This window comes from Mycotypha africana, assembly GCF_025528875.1.
Source record: "Mycotypha africana strain NRRL 2978 chromosome Unknown BDF20scaffold_12, whole genome shotgun sequence".
In the NCBI taxonomy this organism is placed as follows: Eukaryota; Fungi; Mucoromycota; class Mucoromycetes; order Mucorales; family Mycotyphaceae; genus Mycotypha; species Mycotypha africana.
Window position 1 is genome coordinate 1167248 of NW_026515736.1, and position 19255 is coordinate 1186502.

General features: G+C 36.8%; 8 protein-coding genes and 1 non-coding gene across 9 annotated transcripts; 5 read left to right on the forward strand and 4 right to left on the reverse strand.

The window, feature by feature from the left end:
* The first annotated feature begins 175 nt into the window (after positions 1–175).
* On the forward strand, positions 176–3131 carry BDF20DRAFT_189946 (exocyst complex component Sec5-domain-containing protein). The gene is made up of 6 exons (XM_053074889.1): positions 176–368; positions 475–1122; positions 1202–1490; positions 1557–2622; positions 2687–2794; positions 2869–3131. The coding sequence occupies exons 1-6, from the start codon at positions 306–308 to the stop codon at positions 2885–2887; spliced, it is 2193 nt and encodes a 730-aa protein (XP_052932046.1). The 5' UTR covers positions 176–305; the 3' UTR covers positions 2888–3131.
* Positions 3132–3779: 648 nt separating this feature from the next.
* Positions 3780–4866, forward strand: BDF20DRAFT_917087 (uncharacterized protein; the record flags this gene model as incomplete). The annotated part of the gene is made up of 3 exons (XM_053084528.1): positions 3780–3936; positions 4007–4171; positions 4244–4866. The coding sequence occupies 3 exons, from the start codon at positions 3780–3782 to the stop codon at positions 4864–4866; spliced, it is 945 nt and encodes a 314-aa protein (XP_052932047.1).
* A 213-nt stretch (positions 4867–5079) lies between these two features.
* BDF20DRAFT_839684 (uncharacterized protein) lies at positions 5080–5898 on the reverse strand (the record flags this gene model as incomplete). The annotated part of the gene is made up of 2 exons (XM_053079305.1): positions 5080–5741; positions 5814–5898. 2 exons carry the CDS (start codon positions 5896–5898, stop codon positions 5080–5082), a joined length of 747 nt encoding a protein of 248 aa, XP_052932048.1.
* Positions 5899–7926: 2028 nt separating this feature from the next.
* BDF20DRAFT_839685 (uncharacterized protein) lies at positions 7927–8472 on the forward strand (the record flags this gene model as incomplete). The annotated part of the gene is made up of 2 exons (XM_053079306.1): positions 7927–7970; positions 8178–8472. The coding sequence occupies 2 exons, from the start codon at positions 7927–7929 to the stop codon at positions 8470–8472; spliced, it is 339 nt and encodes a 112-aa protein (XP_052932049.1).
* A 1176-nt stretch (positions 8473–9648) lies between these two features.
* Positions 9649–9730, reverse strand: BDF20DRAFT_t149. Its single transcript has one exon. It is a non-coding gene; the product is annotated as a tRNA-Ser (tRNA).
* Positions 9731–10134: 404 nt separating this feature from the next.
* BDF20DRAFT_839686 (uncharacterized protein) lies at positions 10135–11331 on the forward strand (the record flags this gene model as incomplete). The annotated part of the gene is made up of 4 exons (XM_053079307.1): positions 10135–10180; positions 10731–10785; positions 10829–10970; positions 11041–11331. The coding sequence occupies 4 exons, from the start codon at positions 10135–10137 to the stop codon at positions 11329–11331; spliced, it is 534 nt and encodes a 177-aa protein (XP_052932050.1).
* Positions 11332–13015: 1684 nt separating this feature from the next.
* BDF20DRAFT_828280 (uncharacterized protein) lies at positions 13016–14184 on the reverse strand (the record flags this gene model as incomplete). Its single annotated transcript, XM_053078238.1, has 5 exons — positions 13016–13520; positions 13594–13727; positions 13797–13840; positions 13942–14010; positions 14082–14184. The coding sequence occupies 5 exons, from the start codon at positions 14182–14184 to the stop codon at positions 13016–13018; spliced, it is 855 nt and encodes a 284-aa protein (XP_052932051.1).
* Positions 14185–16475: 2291 nt separating this feature from the next.
* Positions 16476–18041, forward strand: BDF20DRAFT_917092 (uncharacterized protein; the record flags this gene model as incomplete). Its single annotated transcript, XM_053084529.1, has 3 exons — positions 16476–17019; positions 17083–17486; positions 17562–18041. 3 exons carry the CDS (start codon positions 16476–16478, stop codon positions 18039–18041), a joined length of 1428 nt encoding a protein of 475 aa, XP_052932052.1.
* An 897-nt stretch (positions 18042–18938) lies between these two features.
* Positions 18939–19249, reverse strand: BDF20DRAFT_827852 (mitochondrial ribosomal protein subunit Mrp10; the record flags this gene model as incomplete). The annotated part of the gene is made up of 2 exons (XM_053078197.1): positions 18939–19004; positions 19085–19249. The coding sequence occupies 2 exons, from the start codon at positions 19247–19249 to the stop codon at positions 18939–18941; spliced, it is 231 nt and encodes a 76-aa protein (XP_052932053.1).
* Between the last annotated feature and the right edge of the window lie 6 nt (positions 19250–19255).

A 19255-nucleotide genomic window follows, 5' to 3' on the forward strand; every position in this document is an offset into this window, starting at 1 on the left:
AGATGCTAAGCCTACGATAGCTCAAACACCATTAAATAACATGGATAAACATGACATAGGTAATGGACTAGAATGCGAATGCTCAAGAATTCTGTAAACTTAATCTTAACTTCAAGATGGTAGTTCTTTCAACGCAAACAAATATTTCGCCTCACTTTTAAAGGAAAAGACACTATACAGTCTTATGGGAAAAGATAATCAACTTGTTGGAGGTAATCAATATATAGTACGTATAATGGAAGGCAAGTTACTGTTGTTTAAAGCGGTTATCTGCTGACTTAGAGATACGAGAAATTGACGGTGATATGAAGACACTGGTTTATGAAAACTACAACAAGTTTATAAGCGCGACAGATACTATAAGAAAGGTAAGAATGCATCTTTTATTTCTACAATGCTGGTCGGGCAAGAAAACAGATATTCAGTCTCCTGCTTTCACTGTGTTGTCTTCGTCGCCCTCTATCGGCTGCATAGATGAAAATGAATATAGAGAGCATGGAATCTGAAATGGGCCACCTAAACGAAAACATTGAGTGCATATCAAAACAGACGAGGGATATCAATCGGCATTTGGAGCCCCATAGTAGAAAGATCCAGGATCTTACAAACGCTCACAACTCGTTAAAAAGACTGCAATTCATATTTGAATTACCGACTCGATTGCAACACTGTTTGAACAGAGGCAAATACAGCCAGGCGGTGAAGTATTATTCGAGAGCAAGTCCTTTATTAAATCATTATAAGCATATGGCAGCATTTAAAGGAATCAATCACGACTGCATGGATATTATGAACAATGTAAAGGACGCTATATGGCATAAAATGGCTGAAAGTGATTTGACGATTAAACGAACAGCAGAATTGACAAAGTTATTGTTACTTTTGAAAGAAGAGACATCAAACTTATGGAAACAATACGTCAACATACAAATGACATGCCTGTCTAGAAAGAATGTATCTCACTCGGATCCAATGACTGTGGAAGAGTTATTATCGGATTACATTATGCCATTGGAAGAAATTGTTCATCAATTTGAGGCATTATTTCTCTCCGGAGAAAATGGCAGTAGCGAGGATCCGAAATCTGATACAGTAACTGCCTCCATTCGTTTAAGTGATGAGGTAAGTAAGGAATTACATTCTTCATTCTTGATGCTCAACTTGTATGAATAGAAGTGTTTATAATCGTATGTTCAAACAGGATCGAGAAAAGGCAAAAGATGATTTATTCACAGCGATAAAGCCCTACACCGATAAAATGCTATATTCTGCTTCTAAACTTATTGAATTGCCAGTGCAGATTACTACCGCCACTTCAATTGAGCAGCGATTACAAAATATGAACAAGCTAAAAGTCGCCTTCAGAGATAAAGGACAATCGCTACTACGAGTAATACAGCCAGTGCAGAGGAAATTGCATTCCTTATATGCCCGTTGGGAATACGAACTAATAAAAGGTTCACTGGATTCTGTAAAAAAAGCCGTGAGAGGTAAAAGTTTCTGTTATTTTATAGTTTTTTTTTCAGCTCCTTATTGAACACATATACACTCTTCAGAGCATTTGTGTCAGTTTGTTACTGATTTGGATATGAAAGATAACGGCAGTGAAATAGAAATAGATGCTGACAGAACTGCAGATTTTATTCAAGATACCCAAATATGGCTTGCAGAATACATCACCAAATCATGTTTATTACCACTGAATATGAATCTCGATATAACCAACGCAGCAACGGCCGAAAGACTACAGTCAGGATTGAAAAATATGTGGCAAGACATAGGGAACAGTTTTGGTGCGTCTAGTTCAAGTAAATATCTCAGCGTATTGCTTCTACTCGAATCACGCTTATGCTATAATCTAGCCAATAATGGAATTTATCGTGTTTATGTTGCTTTCTCAACCCAATCGTCATATGATAAAAATCTGGTTAATAGCAGCAGCACTCATTTCGCTGAATTGTCAGATACAGTGTTGGATCCTACTATTATTTCGGACTTCAATGATGTAGTGGACTACTACTTAAATAGAGGACAATTCTTGCTGAAAAAGCATTTGATGTTAGAAGCTTATATGTTGACATGTCGTTTACAACGAGATTATATATATCCCAATAGGGATTCCTCTTCGGTGCAGCGATCCTCTGATGTTTGGACCTATTTCACCAAGCGGTTACGTTATACTGACCGAATATTAGGTATATTTTTTCCTCAGCAACAGCATCTACAACAGTCTGATTCTGCAACCGATAACGTATCTATGCTAGACTGCAACTATAGTGGTGGGCCTTATTCTACACGCCATGTTCCTCCATCTACACATAGTGTGGCTACTATGTCCTCTATTTCCGAAACTCCTGGTAAAACATACTTCGAGGTTGAGGATAATGTTGCATTGAATATGATGAGTAGCAATATCGATAAGCTATTTGCAGAACGTATTGATGTCTATCGTTCTGTGGAGCCGACAGCGAAGGACGTATGCACAGCGTTGATTATGATGGTCTTGAAAGCATTTTTGGAAGTGATGAGAGAAACGCAGGTAGACGGAGTAGCTTACCAACAATTACAAGTAGATGTTGAGTATGTACAGAGAATGATATGGCCGTATGCTGGTGATGAAAAGTAAGTGTTAGTTTATTGAGTAGAGGTATTTACAGAGGTTGACTTTTCACATTTACTGTAATAGATGGGCCTCATCCTTGCTCCAGGAAGTCCTATCCAATGCTTATACCAGATGTCTTTCTCCTGTCAGCCTTACTCAAGACAAAATAGCAGCAATATTATCAAATTGCTTGTAATAAACTGCGTGAACAATTGCCATGCATTTAGATAAGTGTTTGAGGGGTAACTTACGGTTTCTTTGCATAGAAATCTTTTCAACCTGTGAGAAAGTTATGAATGAACGCACATCTATCTTCTGGTGATATCATGAAGAGCACCAAGGAAGGGATCCCATTTTTGGTTAAGCAACTGCCATTGATGTACAGAATAATTGGACACACAGTTTCAGCACTTATAATTTCTTCAAATATTTGTTTTTGTAGAATTAGAGTTCGTTGGAAAATTAATCGTGGTAGTTGTCATGGAGGAAAATCAGATTTCACTAGCTCATTTTTTCTCTTTTTTTTTCCGTTATTCTATATTATGATGTATCTTTTTCGAAAGTTCTCAAAATCGGTTTCAAAAACTAAGAGGTTCTCTCGTTGACTTAAAGAGATTGAGTTCAGTATTTGAACATCGATATTGATTTCATAATAAGCGCCCCTCCCCTCTTCCCTCTGAGGGGTATGTGTGTTTACGAAAGAAAATGTTGATAATTGGCTGCTTTCTGGCTATTGCTCGAGCGGCTATGGTCAATTTTAAGTACTGTTTAATTGTTATACAAAATGTAACAGGAGAGAAGCTCGAAATATAATTGTTGAAGCCCTAAAGCTGGGGCCATAGCAACTCTTTTACGATTTCTTTTGAAGTGAGAGACTTTCAACGACTAATCTTACTCGACATAATTGGTTTGCTTGAAATAAAGGCATCAAAAGGAGACTAAAATATACCCCTTTGAAGGGGCCGGGAAATACTGTGAGGATTGAGCTTGTGTAGAGACTTAAGCGCTGATGTATTGGTGAGAAGTTTTTTCTCTTTACTTCTATGATCAAACTGCTAGGTAAGCGCTGCTTGAGAAATTTTATCAACTCCATCATTCTTTTTCTCCGCTATGTTGAATAATGTGGGGCATGGGATTTCAAAATATTCCTTTTTGTATCCAACTTATAAAGAAGCTAATGTTGAGAGCTATACAAAAGACACAACCATTTAACTGTTCTGTGGCGCGCTCAACACCTATAAGGATACTACCATATATAAGAGTACATCGCTTCTCAACGTCGAGATACTGCTGCAATGAACAATCTCAACCTTCAGAATCAGCATATGACTTTCGTAAGAATCAGCTGTTTATAGCAACATTTGGCACACCTCAAACTCAATAATCATCTATTTATAAAAATAGCTTGGCTACTCACTACTGATAAACCACGCATTGAGAAATATCCATATGAAGCAGTACCGTTATTACCTTTAAGTCTCCAAAAATACTTTACTAATTTGCTTGGTGCAAACTTGCTGAAAGCTTCCTTAGGGCAAAACTTCTTTCCTGAACAATTTCTAGCAGGAGGTAAAGCTGCTTCTTCTATCTCAATTGTTTACACATGAGGGCTATCTTTTAACAAATAAATCTATTCAATAGCTGGTGAAGCAGTACGACAAACCATCACTTCATTATCAGACTACTTAAATAATCCAGAAGATAAAGTAAAAAAGGAGCAATTACAACGGATACTATCACCTAGTCTTCTAGAACGATTTGTAAAGGCGGCTCCATCTGATGTGAATATAGGTCTTCATCTACGGGATGTGCGACACACAAGACTCGGCGATATCTGGACTACCATGGGTAATCCTGCCACTTACAGCAGCCCTGATTATTCCGTCGTCAATGTTGTAACAGTACGATTGCCTGTGCCCAATCCAGATAAAGAGACCTTCACATCAACGTTAACGAATACATCTGCTATTAATACGTTAACACAGGGTCTCCAAATTAACGTAGATGTCTTATTTGAAGCTAATGTAACTTATAAGATGTCGAAAAAGGGTGCAGAGGATGATATTTTAATATATGACGAGGGTGTGAGAACACTGCGAGTGAGATTTGGCACACCGTACTTTATACCAGCCAAAAAGTTTCTGAACGCTTTCGATGAAACTGGTGAACCTATACCCAACTCCAATTGGAGTTGGCGAATTATTGACATAGATCAATTATTAGAGAAGGAATCAATGCTCACTCTGTCTGAAGAGACTGAATAAAAAAGGAAGAAAGATAGAAGAGAAAGGAAAAACGAACGAGGTTATATATTTCTTAAGGTTGTGTCTAATAGTTAGCTTTATTGAGAATCAGGATACTTTAATTGTACACAAAGGGAGGAATAGAAATATCAATTGAGAAAGAATGGGTAATAATAGTACAAACAGAATTTATTGATAGATAGAAAATGAGGGGGTAGCTTGCACATCCAGGGCTTAAGCAGCAACACAATATGCCTTACCATCATCGAGATTATCACATTCATGAGCACCAGGGCCATGGAGACCAGCGTTCCAGCTGTAAAGTTGAGCTTGGGTGATACCGTACTTTTCAGCGAAGGGACCACACCAGGAATCACTGACAGTAACGGTAGCATACTTCGTGCAAGTAGAAATAATATGTCTGACAGCATTGGAAGGAGCATTGGCAGGTGTGGAGCTCCAGTCATCTCCAGGCTTGGATTGTGTAGCCTTACCAGTGGAAGGCTTCGTGGTGTTCGGCTTTTTAGTGGTTGTCTTCTTGGTAGTCTTCTTCGTCGTCTTTTTTGTAGTCTTCTTTGTCGTCTTCTTAGTAGTTGACTTCTTGGAGGCCTTCTTCTTTTGACCTTTGTTGTCATTGCTGGCAGCTTTTTGAGCTTTAGCAGCGGCAATTCTCTTTTTAGCAAGATCTAACTTGGCACCTTTAAGACCCCTGGTCTTATAGAACCAGTTTCTCTTACGAAGACTATGATCGACTTTAACACAGTAGGATTCGCCAGGAACAAATGCAGAACAATCGCCAACAGGAGCATCATTAGTAACAAAGTTCCACCTGTATAATTGAACAAGAGAAACCTTGTGTTGTTGAGCGATAGTACGACAATTGTCACCTTCTTGAGCTATTATAAATCAATTCTTCTGTTAATCTCTAAAATGTTTGATTTGGATATGCCCAGAAACGAACTTCTTACCAACAATTTCTTGAATGCAGTTAGGGACGATGGCTGAGACGGACGCAGCAAGAGCAAGAGCAGTGGCAGCAATAGCAAATTTCATTTTTCTTTTTTTGTGTTAGTGAAAGGAAGGGGAGAATAACTGAAAAGTTTTCTGAAATGAAATGAAAAGGAAAGTTGTGTTTGGGTTGAAGTAAGTTGAAAAGAAAAGAAGAATGATGAATTACATCAAATTGGCCAAGAGCATTTATTTATACAATTAGGGATTAACAAGGAAGTGTTGAAAAAAAAAGCGTGCCTTAACAAAAGATTGCACAACAATGAATTTATTTTGTGTTCGTTCCTTTTGAAAAACCCGCGTCTCTTCAATGTCACACATAAAGTAATTAGCTACCACCCACAATATTCCATCTTGCATTTTGGCTTGAATCCTGTAATAAAAAAGAGTTTACTCAAGCTAGCTACTTTTTTTCTAAAAATAGATGCTGGTGGTTTATAGTGCTTGCTTATCCAAAGGGTGCATCAGCAATACATTTATTCATGAAAGGCTCTCAAATGTGATGGTTTAGTAACGCTCATGGCTAGTTTGTATAGAATTATTTGTGAAATTACCAACAAAAGTATTGTATCTTAAATAGACAGCATGAATATGCACTTTTTATAATAGAAAAGACGATCGTGTTCGTTATCCTAAATAGAAAATTAAAGTGGACTTGCGAAACAGCTTCTCAAGACATTTTTAACTAACACATCTACAACTCGTCGTTTTTGTATAGGAGTATACATGAACTGTCTGTGGAAGGTGCTAAAAAAGCACATATCAAGGCTGTATCAATCCATTCTATGAGCTTGAATGAGAAAAGGAAGGCAGACTCTTTGAGTTATAAAAACTTTACATGAGCTATCACTGTTGTCCTTGAAGGATATATAAAACTGTGTATTATTTATTATTCAGTAAACGGTGAATGCTTCGTATACATAAGAGTGACTGAATTGACAAAAAACCTCGAGAGTAGGCAAAGTGTTCATTACAATTCTTATTGACTAAATGTGTTAATATAACGTTGATAATGGTTCAAACATGACGATTGTAATTAAGGGGTAATTGCGATCAACAAAAAAGCTGGATTCTGCACGAGTTCAATATGCTATATGCCTTTATCTAGATTCCAATATCTACAAAGATATGATACGTAACGTCGTCAAATCGTGTTCAACGTGACCTAAATTTGATGAATAGTTGTTAAAGCATCCTTAAACTGTCTTGTCTAAGAAAATATACGAAATCCCTACCTTGCCTTCGGAAGGACTGATCTATAATTCTTGCCACAGCCTAAACATATTTCGCTATGCATGATTGTGCAGAGTAATAGGTTGACATGATTATATACTCAAATGCGTGGTTGGAGGCTGCTGAATGAACCAAAAACTTATCTAACGCAATTTGTAGCATCAGAGATATAGAACATGAATACACCCATTGTCAATACTATATTCTCATTCAAGCTGGCATAATAAAACATGACAGTTATTGCCGCCATATATGTAAGCACCGCTAGTAACATGAGATAACCACCCTCTTCGTAAACATTCTTATATAGACGAGAAAAGTAGACAGTGCCAATAGCCAGCAAAATGTGCATCAAACTACTTTGTTGAGATTTGCTTTTTTGATAGAACAAGCCAAATGAGCAATTAAAAAGGCTGCTAGCCCTAGCATAAACATCAGTTCACCAGTATCCACTAACTTTTTTTTATTTTTTTTTGGAAATAAAAATTGAAACCGTCCCAACGTAAAATCGATTTGGACTCGGTACGTGCAACGCTAAAGACAGTGGTGTTGATGTTAATAATTCATTAGAGAATGATGCTTCATCAGAAATTGACATCGAAGGCGGACTGCGAACTGGGTGGACCAATATGGGTTGCCGTATCGACAACATAAAAAAAAGCTTGTTGCCGACAACAATAATTTTTGCCATGACAACGCATAAAAACAAAGTGCTTATTGTGGTATCTCCATACCTCCTATAATACATAAAGACGAATTAGACACACTTTCAGGCATTTGACTCGTTATTATGATCATAATCATAATAACACTTGTACACGTCATCTTGTATTTCTAAATATGTGCATATGTAATGCTGCATTATTACTGGTTGAGAAATTTAGGTACAAGTATTTAACTCCTTTTTTTTAATGTTTCTCTTTCCTTTCCTTCTTTCTTTTGTTGTCAATACAAACATCCAATTCGCCATGAACGCTTCCCTCTCTGATTTTTAGTGTATAATAGAAGGTAAGAAGACTCATTTCACCTTGCAGTTTATATTAAATTATAAGTCGCGTTCACTAAGCATAAAACAACCATAAATATCACAGCAAGGACGTCCTAAAAGCGTGCAAGCGGCAATGTGTTTCTAGCGGATCGTCAACACCATCACAGTACCCCCTATCATCCGCGCGGGAATCAGGAAGCCCGTCACCAGCCAGCAGTATTCAAGAACCTTCCTCTCAAATGCCAACTACTTCAGAAATCAGTAAAAATTGGCAGTTTGTTGAGACATACATGAAGCAAATTGGCAACGACAAGATGAATTGGCAAACTTGTTATACAGTTGGCCAACGTCAAGGTTATCATCAGATCCAGAGGAAGCTACAGTCGTTGAAGTTGTGATTTTATCTAGATTCGTTATTTTTAACGAGCTCTTTTCAACGCGTAGCGGCGCCTAACCACAAAGGGTTAAAGAAATAATTAGAGTGTAGAGAATGTGCCAAATTACCTGAATGGAGGTTTTGTTGATCGAAGGCTTGTTACTTTAAAAAAGGGCCTGCCTCACGCTTTGCTTAGTTTTTCTTTACCTATGACCGGACTCCATCAATTGCCACTCGCTTTACTGACGATTATTTTGGCTGTGGAGTTTTCGCCAATGTGCTTTGTTCAGATAAATCATAAATTAGTTGATAATTCAGGAAACGACTAGATGAGGAATAGATGTTTGATGTACTCAGACTATAAAATTTGCAGAGATGGGAATCGTAGAGCAATCATTGAGCAAAAGAAGTTTGATAAATACGTAGCTTGGTCCACAGTTGGTACAACGGCAATTGTGGAAACCAAATCAACGAAAAGCAACTTCCCATACAATACTCGGTGCTATCAGTGCAATGGGGGTGGCAGAAAAGCGTAAACAACGTAGAATTGACGGTGTACCACAGCCGGTCACTATTTAAATTTTATTCGAAAAACCCTAGATAAAATGGATACAAACCCTCTTATGAACGGCTTTTATATTGTTATGGACAATGCACTTATTCATACACATAGTGGTATTGACGAATTGATCACTTCAAGAAACTATAGAAGCATATATCTTCCGCCATATTCACCTGAGCTAAACCCAATTGAGTCATTTTGGTCTGTTGTAAAGAACAAGGTCAAGAGGGGCACGTTTTCTGATGATAAAGATCTCAAGACAAGAATTGCAGATGCATGCGACAATGTTCCTATCCAACCTGTGGAAGCTTTTATACAACACTCAAGTAATCAATTCGAAAATGTAGAAATAAAGAACCCTTATAATCATATAAATCCTTTTTGGCTTTACCGCAATTTAAGTTCACAGAAAACTGCAAATTGATTTCACAAGATACATTTTATTTGTATTCGTTATGGAATTCCTTGCATATTTTTCAAGTGAGAGAAGAGTTTAATCCCATTCTTTATTGTGTATTGTTGGTAATTCTATGCAATTACATTGTTACATAAGCATATTGATTTGCATACCCGTATTTCGTAGTGCGACAAAGATCTTTTCGAAGAAAACCGTCACAGACAAAAATCAAAAAATATCGTCACCTGCAGGGTTTGAACCTGCGCACGCATAGCGTATGAGATTTCAAGTCTCACTCCTTAACCACTCGGACAAAGTGACTAATTTTCAAAATTAGAAAATGTTAATTTATATATATAGCAAACCATTTTGTATTCACGTGATGCTGTTGGTCAATTCCGGATATACCCGACCCGAGGCTATTTCAATAACGGCGCTCAATTCCTGCCTAAAGTATCTTTCTTGTGATGTCTTCTATAATTACTTAGGTCAAATATATGTAGTTATTCACCTAAACAACACTACATGTATTTTCCTATCTACCTATATTTTATTTACAAGGTCTCAGACATGCCTTTTCTCTAAACAAATTACTTATCTCAAAAGATATAAAAGAGACCCAAATGTTAACTCGAAATAAAGACAAACAACATCTTTTTATATTCTCGCTACTTAATTTAGTCCACTAATTCTAATTGATAAGATTTACAGGCACATTATCAGTAATGGTAACACTTTGTTTGGACAACAGCCTACAGATTTTAGTTAGAAGTAAAATAGAGAGCAAGTTAACAATTCCCATTTTTCCGTTTAAAGTCGGGTTACAGTTTATATGAAGGGGCAAAAAAAAGAGACCATATGACGGACAATTGGAAATAGAGGAATAAGGCAAGTGCACTGGAAAGTGACTAATACTAGCAAAACCCAACAAGGCAGTTAGCCTGCGTCTTATAGTGACAGCTGTTCTACATCTTGGAAAAGTGATCGCTAAAGTGACTGATAACTGAAGACGTTGTAATGCTTTTTCAGTGGACCACCTTTTTTAACCTATACCCTTCATCTTCAACAAAAAGGTCTACACCCATCGTTTTCCAAGCTTGAGAATGGATACTTCTATTGATATGTGATCTATCCATTAAAAATACCTTGAATCATTCATGTAATGAGAACGCTAACATTTATCAATTATGTAAAGCGACTAGTTGAAAGAAGGATCACTCAAGATAACGCCACGTGTGTTGGTGTTATTTGCAACTCTGAACAGATATTAAAACAAAGCATAATAAGAAACTGTTTATTAAGAGTAAAATATAATATCCAGGAAGAACAGAAAGAGCAGATGAAAACACTGAAGATATTTATCGATTAAGAGGCAGGTCATATTTATATATTTATCAAGTGAAACCTGTCTAATGAAAGGCAATTCGCTCATTACCAAACTAATGACACTCTGCTTATTCAGGAATCTTTAATAGAAACCTTTCAAACGCTAGTGTCGGCATTGAAGAGTGCTGTCCCAGAATTATCGACAACACCTATGTCTATCAATATAATACAGGAGGTTTAAAAAAGATATAAGGCTACTAGCATTGATTGTTCTGTAAGTTATTTGTGGAACCGCATTATAAAAGACTTTCAATTTTATAAGACTTAAATTACATGACAAGCGTGGTAGACAAGGACAGAAATACCTAGCGGATCAGGTGCATTCAAGGTTTGCAATACTTGAATTAAAAATTGATAAAATCTCAAAGATACTCCATCTGCTTGCAGGTAGGGTTAACTGTACTGTCATTTTTTTCCATTACTCCCTCAGCCTCGATGTACAACTCCCTGAAACATTTGAAGAAGTGAACTCTGTCAAAAAGTGTGTTACGAGTTTAGATGGCTCCTCAAGATTTAACATTGATTTAACCGAGTAGCTGTAGGTGGTGATTCTGCAGGTAAAAACCTGACTGCTAGACTTCTGTAAAAGTGCTCGATGAGAAATTTTGTCTTTTATTTGCTTTTTTTTTCTTTGTTTTTCTTTTTTGACGAAAAGTGTATTTGTTTTTATAGCTCTATCTTGAAAATTGTTCAATAATCATCAACCGAAAGGCAATTTGCAAAATTCCATTCAATAACAAATATTGTATTACTTATTATCAATAATAAAAAGAAGAAGTTACAGGCTGTATGACGGGTGCAGACTTCTATATTAACCTTCTGGAAGTTCGATGATTTTTAAAGTTACACATAGGAGACGATCATAAATATGATCCACTAAGTTTTTCTTTGAATAGTGGCGTACAGATTACATCAGTGCACATTGATAATATAACTCATGAGTTTCAGACTGTGCGTGAACTTTGAGGGATGAATTGTACTCTGTCATTGAGGTGACTACAACTAAAGGAAGATATACCATAGGCAGACTGCATTACAAACGTCTATCTGATTTGAGTATTTTACTATGTTTTTACGAAGGCTACCTTATATCGCACTTAATAGAAGTAAACTGACAATGGACAGCATTTAAGTATTGCTAGTATCACAAACATCGTTAACATTCTGTTTTAAGATGCGCAACGATAATGAAAGTGCTCATTAGATGCTCCGGCCATAATGCCTCTGGTACCTGCCGATATTGCCATTTCAGTATTTAGCACTTTATCCAAAAATGACCCGCCGACGTTTGAAATGTTTGTATACGTCCTTTTTTTTATTTCTATGTTATATTTCTCCTACATAGTCACTAGATCAGGCAATATGGCAATGAATATGTGTTTTTACGTGTCCAGCGGACAATTCGCCTACGGACGGTTACCTTTTTTTTTTTTTTTTTTAAATGGATAAGGATAAGTTAAGATGAAGGGAAGCATGGCAAATGTCAATGAGTTAGATTACTCTTCAGTAAATTACAGTGCACAGCCGATATGCCCAATGTTAAGGAGTAAATGTGTATAAAAGGTTTGTACATTTTAGAAGATATGAACATTTAGCAAAAAGGAAAAAAAAAAAATGAAACAAAAAACCCCTGTTTGTTCCCACTATAAATCTAATTAGAGGGTAAATCATTCACAGAAAGCCGGCCAATAAAGATGATGTATATATGTTATAGCTGAACGATCTAGAATCTTTCGCTGATCCATTATAACAATATATACCTTAAGGGGAAAGCAATAATTGATCAATCAAAAGACTAGTTTTTTGGCGGTTTCGCCATGGACATGCAGTAACACATGGCAACAGTTCTTCCTATTTGCTCAAACTGCAGCTATTTTAATTTTTATTTTTCCTGACTTTGAAGATAGGGAAGTAGGTTTTACAGTTACCACAGCGGCAAGCATTTTTGCATATGATGTATAAATTGTTCTCATTTTATCCGATTTAACAGTAATTGTGTCTAATGAATTGTAATACACATAAAATTTTAATCCGGAAACGGAACATTGAGACAGTCAATGTGAGGTACGTAAACGTTTGGAGCGGTTACGTTGGAGAGGAGGATCATAAATATTATAAATTCTAACAACGAAGATATGAATACATAAAGTAACACTGTCGTTACTGGGGGATATGGAAGGATGATGTTAGGGATAGGATATTACAATATTTTCTTTCTGTTTAAGCGGTAACTTTGAAAGCACCAGATTGGAAACTACAGCTTTCACCCTGAACTTGACTGCTGACATCAACCTTGTAATAATACAAAGCACCGTTTTCCAATTTGTCACTGGGGATGTTCAAGTGGTCTTTGAAACTAAAGGCATTAGTGAGACCTTCTTCACCGCTCCAAATAGTCTCGATGGACTCATCGTTTTGACCATCAACAAATTTATAGAGTTCAACCTTCTTCAAGGAATCTGTTTGAGAAGCACTATCACGGTTTAAGAGGACAGTAACAAAGTCTCCTTGCTTATAAGATGAATCTTGTGCAGGCTGTTGGACTGTTAAACCGAAACATCCTCTAGCGAATTCCGGTTTGAAGTAAGTTGTGTCATCTAAATGCTCGGCATACGATGTGACACCATCGGCATTTGTATGGGAAGATGTGGTAACCTTGAAAGTTCGAGAGGTTTTAAGACAGTCAGGTCCATGTTGACCATTAATCATGTTTGTAACCCAAACACTACATATATATAAAGGAAAAACCACAGCATCAGTACGGAGTATTGTTAAAATCGTTGGCTATGGATTCTTACCGATAGTAATAATAGCCAGCAGCTACTGAGGTAGGAATATCGTCGGAAATAGAAGCTTGGCTATTCAAACTGTATTGTCCAGCCCAGGTGTTTTGGACATACTTGGGAGTACCATTGCTATCAACGGAGTACAACTAATATATAGGAATAATTAGTACTTGTAGTTAATCAGACATGAAGTTAACATTATAGAATGTCCCTACATCAAGACCAGTAATTGTCTTTTCATGGTTGTTGGGAACACGAGCTAAAATTAGACCAATAAATAGTAAGTAACTTAATTAAAAGCAATAACAAGTAACGAAGATCAAGCCGGTTCTCCGTTAAAAATAGAGAAAAACAACTTACTGACAGTAACAGTAGCGTTTTGACCAGCTACAAAGACATCGCTTTCAGTAGGTGCGGTTACTTCAAGGCCTATCAAGCAAAATATAGAATATCAGTTCCTTCTCTTTCTTTTTTTCTCGGCTTTTCTTTCATCTTCATACCATCGCAAAATTCTTTGATGGCATCGGAGTAACTGTCAGCTTTAACAATAGTGGATAGGAAAGCAAAGGCGAGGACGGAGGCGGTAGAGATAGAGAATTTCATATGGTATAAAGTAGCTAGAGTAAAGGGAAAGAAAAAGTTAAGGAAGAAGAAGAAAAAATAATAAAGAATACAGTCAGGTTAAATAGCCAGAAAGAAAGTAGATGTGCAAAAGCGGGGTAATCATGTAGGTCGTTAACCAATTAAGCCACTACTTTTCACTGCAATAAAGGGCTATTGCTTGTTTGTAACACCTTATAAACCACTGCTGTTTCTATTTTATTTTCTAGTTCCAGGAATAGAAAAATCTTATTATGTTTGGTGCCGTTTTTTCCTAGACCTAAGCTTGCCTTTTCTTTTTTTTTATTATTTTTTTTTATTTTATTTTAGCTAGATTCCCTTCTTTTAAAACAATAATGAACATTGTTGCACTATCGATAGTTCTCTTGCTAATTTATGCTGAGTATTTATTCGCTTTGCCTACATGTGAAGGTAGCTTATTCAAGCATTTTATTTTATGCTATAGTGTTTCATCTCATTGTAATTTTGTAATAGATATACAATTTTTATATCCGAAAGCAGACACGATTATTGACAGCGCGATCGAGAAATCGTTATATTTAATCCTAGGTAGGTTTTGTTTCTGATCTGGTAGAGACAACACGTTTTTATTCGGCAAGAAAAGCAGCTTTTGACGATCCAGGGGAAGGGCACAATCAAAAATTTTACTGTATTCTACGTGCTTACCATTTCTTGCATTAAACTCATGGCAGGCAACACAAACGAAGATTATAAGCTTCGTAAAGTATCGCTCGTTCACTTTAATAAAGATGAAGCGACAGAAAAAGCCATAGATAGTATATATGAAGGAGACGAGAGCTTATATAGAATCACTTCCGTTCAGAAAAAGCTCGACGGACATACTTTCTCATCGAACAAAGCCGAATCTTTCTGCTTTAGGTAAACTCATTTTTAAAAATAAATATTGTCCTTCTTCAATTTCTAACTCAATGTTACATTTACTATTTTTGCAGAATACTGGTTGACCATAATGGGCAAGAATGTCAACAAGACTCAGGAACGTTTAGCATTGTTAACAATAATTAGTCGAGTAGCGACTCTAAATCCATAAATACCTGTTTCAGTTGACATATTAAAGCATCATCGTCAACTTTTTTTACCCGTCAAACAGAACCAATTTTTTGATAAAATGATCAAAAGGACTTTCGTATAGATTTTTCTCTAAGCCAGGATTTTTTTCAACCACCAGTCACAACCTGTCTTTATTATAGAAAGCTTATCAGATGAAGCACCCGAGCATCGTAATATGTTACAAATCGTAAGCCTTTAAAGAAAACTATTAAAAGGCCTACTTGAAAAAGGACTTCTGTAATGCGGAAAGAAAAAATTAGTTTATGCATCAAAACATCTATGCGCCAATACAACAGCTCCCTCACAGCCACCTCCCTATATGAACGAGGTACAGTCATCCTTTTGCTCAAGTGCATGTAAACCTAAGAAAGGACATGCCATTAAAAAGGACGACATTGAAGACTGACATCATGTACCAAGTCAATTGATACTTTAAGATGAAACGGAAAGACTTCTCAAACACTTGACAGGAATCCTCTTTGGCGAATTGATTACATTTCTTTTGGAAAGAATGACATTATTTACTGCTGAATGCTATAATATGAATAAGACGTCTCAATCCCACATATTCAATAACCTTAAATTGAACAGAAAGTATCTATCACAATTCCGATATCAAAGATGCTATTGAAAACGCGTCCGATGATCAAGACTCCTAAACAATAGTGTTGTACCACGGATAATGCGAATGTAATGCTGGCTTATGAATAATATTGCTGCTCCTGTAACAAAAACTAGCACGTTGCATTCTTGTTCGACGGAAGTAATCTGGATTTATTACCTGTCAGTATCGTGGAGCTGGATCAAAAGTGAAGATTGCTGCGTGTTCAAAAGTAATGGTTCGAACAAACATATACAAGGCCAAATGGGAATGGGTGCAACAAATAATTTTCTCATTAAATTTTTTAAACTCCAAGAGTATACGTCATCACTACGCGTTGATGTGATTGGATAAATTCCACGAGAGGAAAGGACAACAGAAGAGGGGAGTAAGTTTTTTCTTCTTTTTTTTTCTCTTACATAGAGCGGAAAAGGACAATTTTGTTTGACCTTTTAAAACCATATTTGAAAAAATTTGAAAATCCAAAAAGAAGCTTTGTAAGGAGAAGCTGTCCTTTCAATTATTCAATCTTTGATTTATCCTATCTTTTAGAAAAAAAAAGTCTAAAATAAGCTTTGAAGTGAAAAGAAATTCTAAAACTATGGAGAATACGCCCATTAAAAGTGAAGAACAACCTCTTGTGACTTCCAACAGTGAGACTGCCACCGTTGCTGCTTCTGATACTGACAGTACCACTGTTACTACGAATAATAATAATAACAGCAACACCACAAATGCTGCTGCTGAAGATTCAATTGCAACTGTAAATAGCAGTTCTCCAACTGCAGCCGATCCCAACGATTTTCCAACTTCCTTTCAACAACTCCATGAAGCCGTTTTAGCTGCAGTGAACAGCAATTCCTTACCAAATAGCTTCTTTGCCGCCGCCGCCGCCGCCGCCGCCGCTAGTCAGAATGTCCCCATTCACCCTCAAACGTTTGATCAAACAGACCTTGATCAAACGCAAGTTCAGGTTGCTGCGCAAACTCAAGCATCATTGCAATCACATTCGCAACCACAGCATACTGAAAAGCCCGCTAAACGCACAACAGCTATTTCGGAGCTTGATGAAGCCAAGAGAGAAAGTATCCGTGCTTCGAACAGAGAAAGAAAGAAAAAATGGCGTCTTCATAATGAAGAGAGAAGTATGTTAAATAATTTTGTCAAGTCTGCTGAGCAATACTAATTTTCATGATTTTTGATTTTAGATAAAGATAACGATTTGAGATGCAGAGTCAACAAGAGGGCAAATAAAGTATTCGGTGCAGAAGATTCACCACAAAAACAAGCTTGGATACAGGAAGAGTTTGAGAAACGACGTCAGAAACGCATGGATAAAGAACGAAGAAAGCATATCGTGAACAATGTATTAAGTGTACCAAGTGCTGCTTCTAATATTCCCACTGGAAGTGCGGCCGAAAGTTCAACTACCACACCAACTGCCACTCCTCGCCTTGATGATAACTTAGCTGCGCAAAATCTTGCCCAAGCTAATCAACTCGCTAACTCCTTCTACTTACCGCAAATTGATACAGAAGCTGCAGCCAAGATTTTGGGACTCTCTTCTGATTTGCATCGACAATTATTGGAACAGTTGAATGGAAATTTGATGGTAAGCTCATACTTCTTTTCATTTTGATGTTCTGTACTCATTCCTTAAATGATTTTATGTTTTGTTTCGGAGCAGGCCTTGTCTAACGGAATTCTACAATCGACACAAGCAGCAGCAGCAGCAGCAGCAGCAGAGAATCTAACTCCCACCATTACGAACGAACAAACGAACTCCAACAATGATACGACAATGACTGAGGCAATTTCTCCCACACATACTGAGGATCATAAGTCTATAGAAATCAGTCAGATTCCTACAACATCAGATGATACTGCCCTCTTATCAAATAATACCTCTACAAATGAAATGATGACAGTAGATGGAGAATCAAAAGCAGCAGAATCGGAAGATAAAACTACATCAACTTCAACTGAAAACATTACTGAAGAAAAGACAAACGAAGATATCATGAGCAAACAACTCCTAAGTACTAGCACAGAGGAAAACAAGCAGGAGGATGGTGGAAATGAAGATGGAAGGGAAGAAAAAAAGTCTGAATATCCTATGGACGCTGTTCTTACTTTAATGCAATTGAATGCAGGTTGGCGCCACTAGTAAAGCTATTTCAAACTTCAGAACATACACTCATTTATTTACATTTCGCACATAAAGTATTAATTATTATTATCATCCCCACCACATTTAACGATTGAATTAAAAGAATTATCTAAGCTTCTATTTCTGGACTTCCTGATTGTTGCTAATTAGGGAACGCTCTTTTTTTCAAGCTAAAAAAGCACACAGCTTCACAATACTCAAATTTTCAAGCTTTTCCAATTCACGATTACTCTGTCTTCACAGACTCGAACATTAGAGCTAAGGTCCTTGTTTACGGCTTTGGAGGATGCACTACTTTTCTCTTCGGATCGAAGTGAATTTTAGCCTATTTAAGGTTGGTTTTGTATAATTTCAAATTTGGCTCTCTGCTTCGACTATAACATTCCTGCACGCAATAGTCGAGCATCTATACCTTTTAATAAGAGATAAAAAATATAAAAAGATCAATGGGAATGCTTTTTCCTGTCTCACATATGCTTTCGCAGAATACAAAGCAAAAGAGGATGCAAAAGATGCGGTTCATGAAATGAATGGTACAGCGTACAAAGGGTTCTATACGAATGATTTCCTAAGATATTTGATCTTCCGTCGCTGTCCTGCGAATTGTATATTAGCTAAGCAACCGTTATACTTCAACCATCACCCATCAAGGTAGAAATCAAAATCTATCCACGAACATTTATATATCGTACATTTCCAATTTTTTATTGATGTTCTTTCGTTTTGATCGTTGTACACGGCGTGCTAATTATTCATATTACAAAGGTATGATTATTCTACTCGAAGCTTGTGGAGAAATAGCGAGCTAACTAATATGTGTGGCTGTTCTGTACATTTAGACTTTCTATCATAACTGCTGTCAGGATCTAGCTTTTAAGGTTCCAATTAACAGATTTATAATTGCTTGCTTAAGCGTGCTAAGTGGTAGTTGATCGTATTTGTTGGTCTTTGTCTAAGCCTCTATTATAGCATGAAAATCTAAGTATTAGTACTATCTTATAGACCGTCTTTCCGTTTTGAAACTAGAGTTGACACTTTACAGATTTGCCCATGCAGGTGGATAAATTCTTTGCTACAGCTGCACAATTCTTGGAATCTACACTACCCGTCGTAGCCCAACATTCAAATACAGCACCCATCTCTGCAAGACAGGGTGTTACTTCAAATATCTTTCTTGGTTTAACTTTGAGTTGTCTATATTTCATCTTATC

What these genes read in the sequence shown, in the direction of transcription:
- BDF20DRAFT_189946 (XM_053074889.1), top strand. Translation starts at nt 306, where the DNA reads ATGAAGACACTGGTTTATGAAAACTACAACAAGTTTATAAGCGCGACA. An exon ending in CGACAGATACTATAAGAAAG is followed by an intron (nt 369 to 474) that starts GTAAGAATGCAT and finishes TCGGCTGCATAG; the next exon opens with ATGAAAATGAATATAGAGAG. An exon ending in CCATTCGTTTAAGTGATGAG is followed by an intron (nt 1,123 to 1,201) that starts GTAAGTAAGGAA and finishes ATGTTCAAACAG; the next exon opens with GATCGAGAAAAGGCAAAAGA.